Source organism: Plectropomus leopardus, unplaced genomic scaffold (genome assembly GCF_008729295.1).
Source record: "Plectropomus leopardus isolate mb unplaced genomic scaffold, YSFRI_Pleo_2.0 unplaced_scaffold73131, whole genome shotgun sequence".
Lineage (NCBI taxonomy): Eukaryota > Metazoa > Chordata > Actinopteri > Perciformes > Serranidae > Plectropomus > Plectropomus leopardus.
Window position 1 is genome coordinate 1 of NW_024680509.1, and position 268 is coordinate 268.

General features: G+C 50.0%; 1 protein-coding gene across 1 annotated transcript; it reads right to left on the reverse strand.

Moving 5' to 3' along the window:
- Positions 1–10: 10 nt before the first annotated feature.
- Positions 11–265, reverse strand: LOC121940060 (GTPase IMAP family member 2-like; the record flags this gene model as incomplete). The annotated part of the gene is made up of 1 exon (XM_042482930.1): positions 11–265. A coding segment is annotated over one exon (255 nt), but the record flags the coding sequence as incomplete, so codon positions are not given.
- Between the last annotated feature and the right edge of the window lie 3 nt (positions 266–268).

Genomic DNA, 268 nt, shown 5'->3' on the forward strand with positions numbered 1-268 from the left:
TCTGCTCCTCTCTCTCTTTAAGGATTCGTCGTTTCTCCTCTTCTATCGCCTTCTCTGCCTCCTGGAACATTTCAGTGGTGTAGTGGCCTCCTCCGTTTTTCTCTGTTATTTTCCTGATCTTGTCGAGCAGCTCGTTGACCTGAGATCGATCCTCCGCTTCGTTATTGAAGACGTGGTACTGACCGTTACATTTGGCCACAAGTTCCTTCAGTTCTTCGCTGTCCTCCAAGAACTCCTCGATGGGTTTCCCTCTGAGCAGGTCACCGTG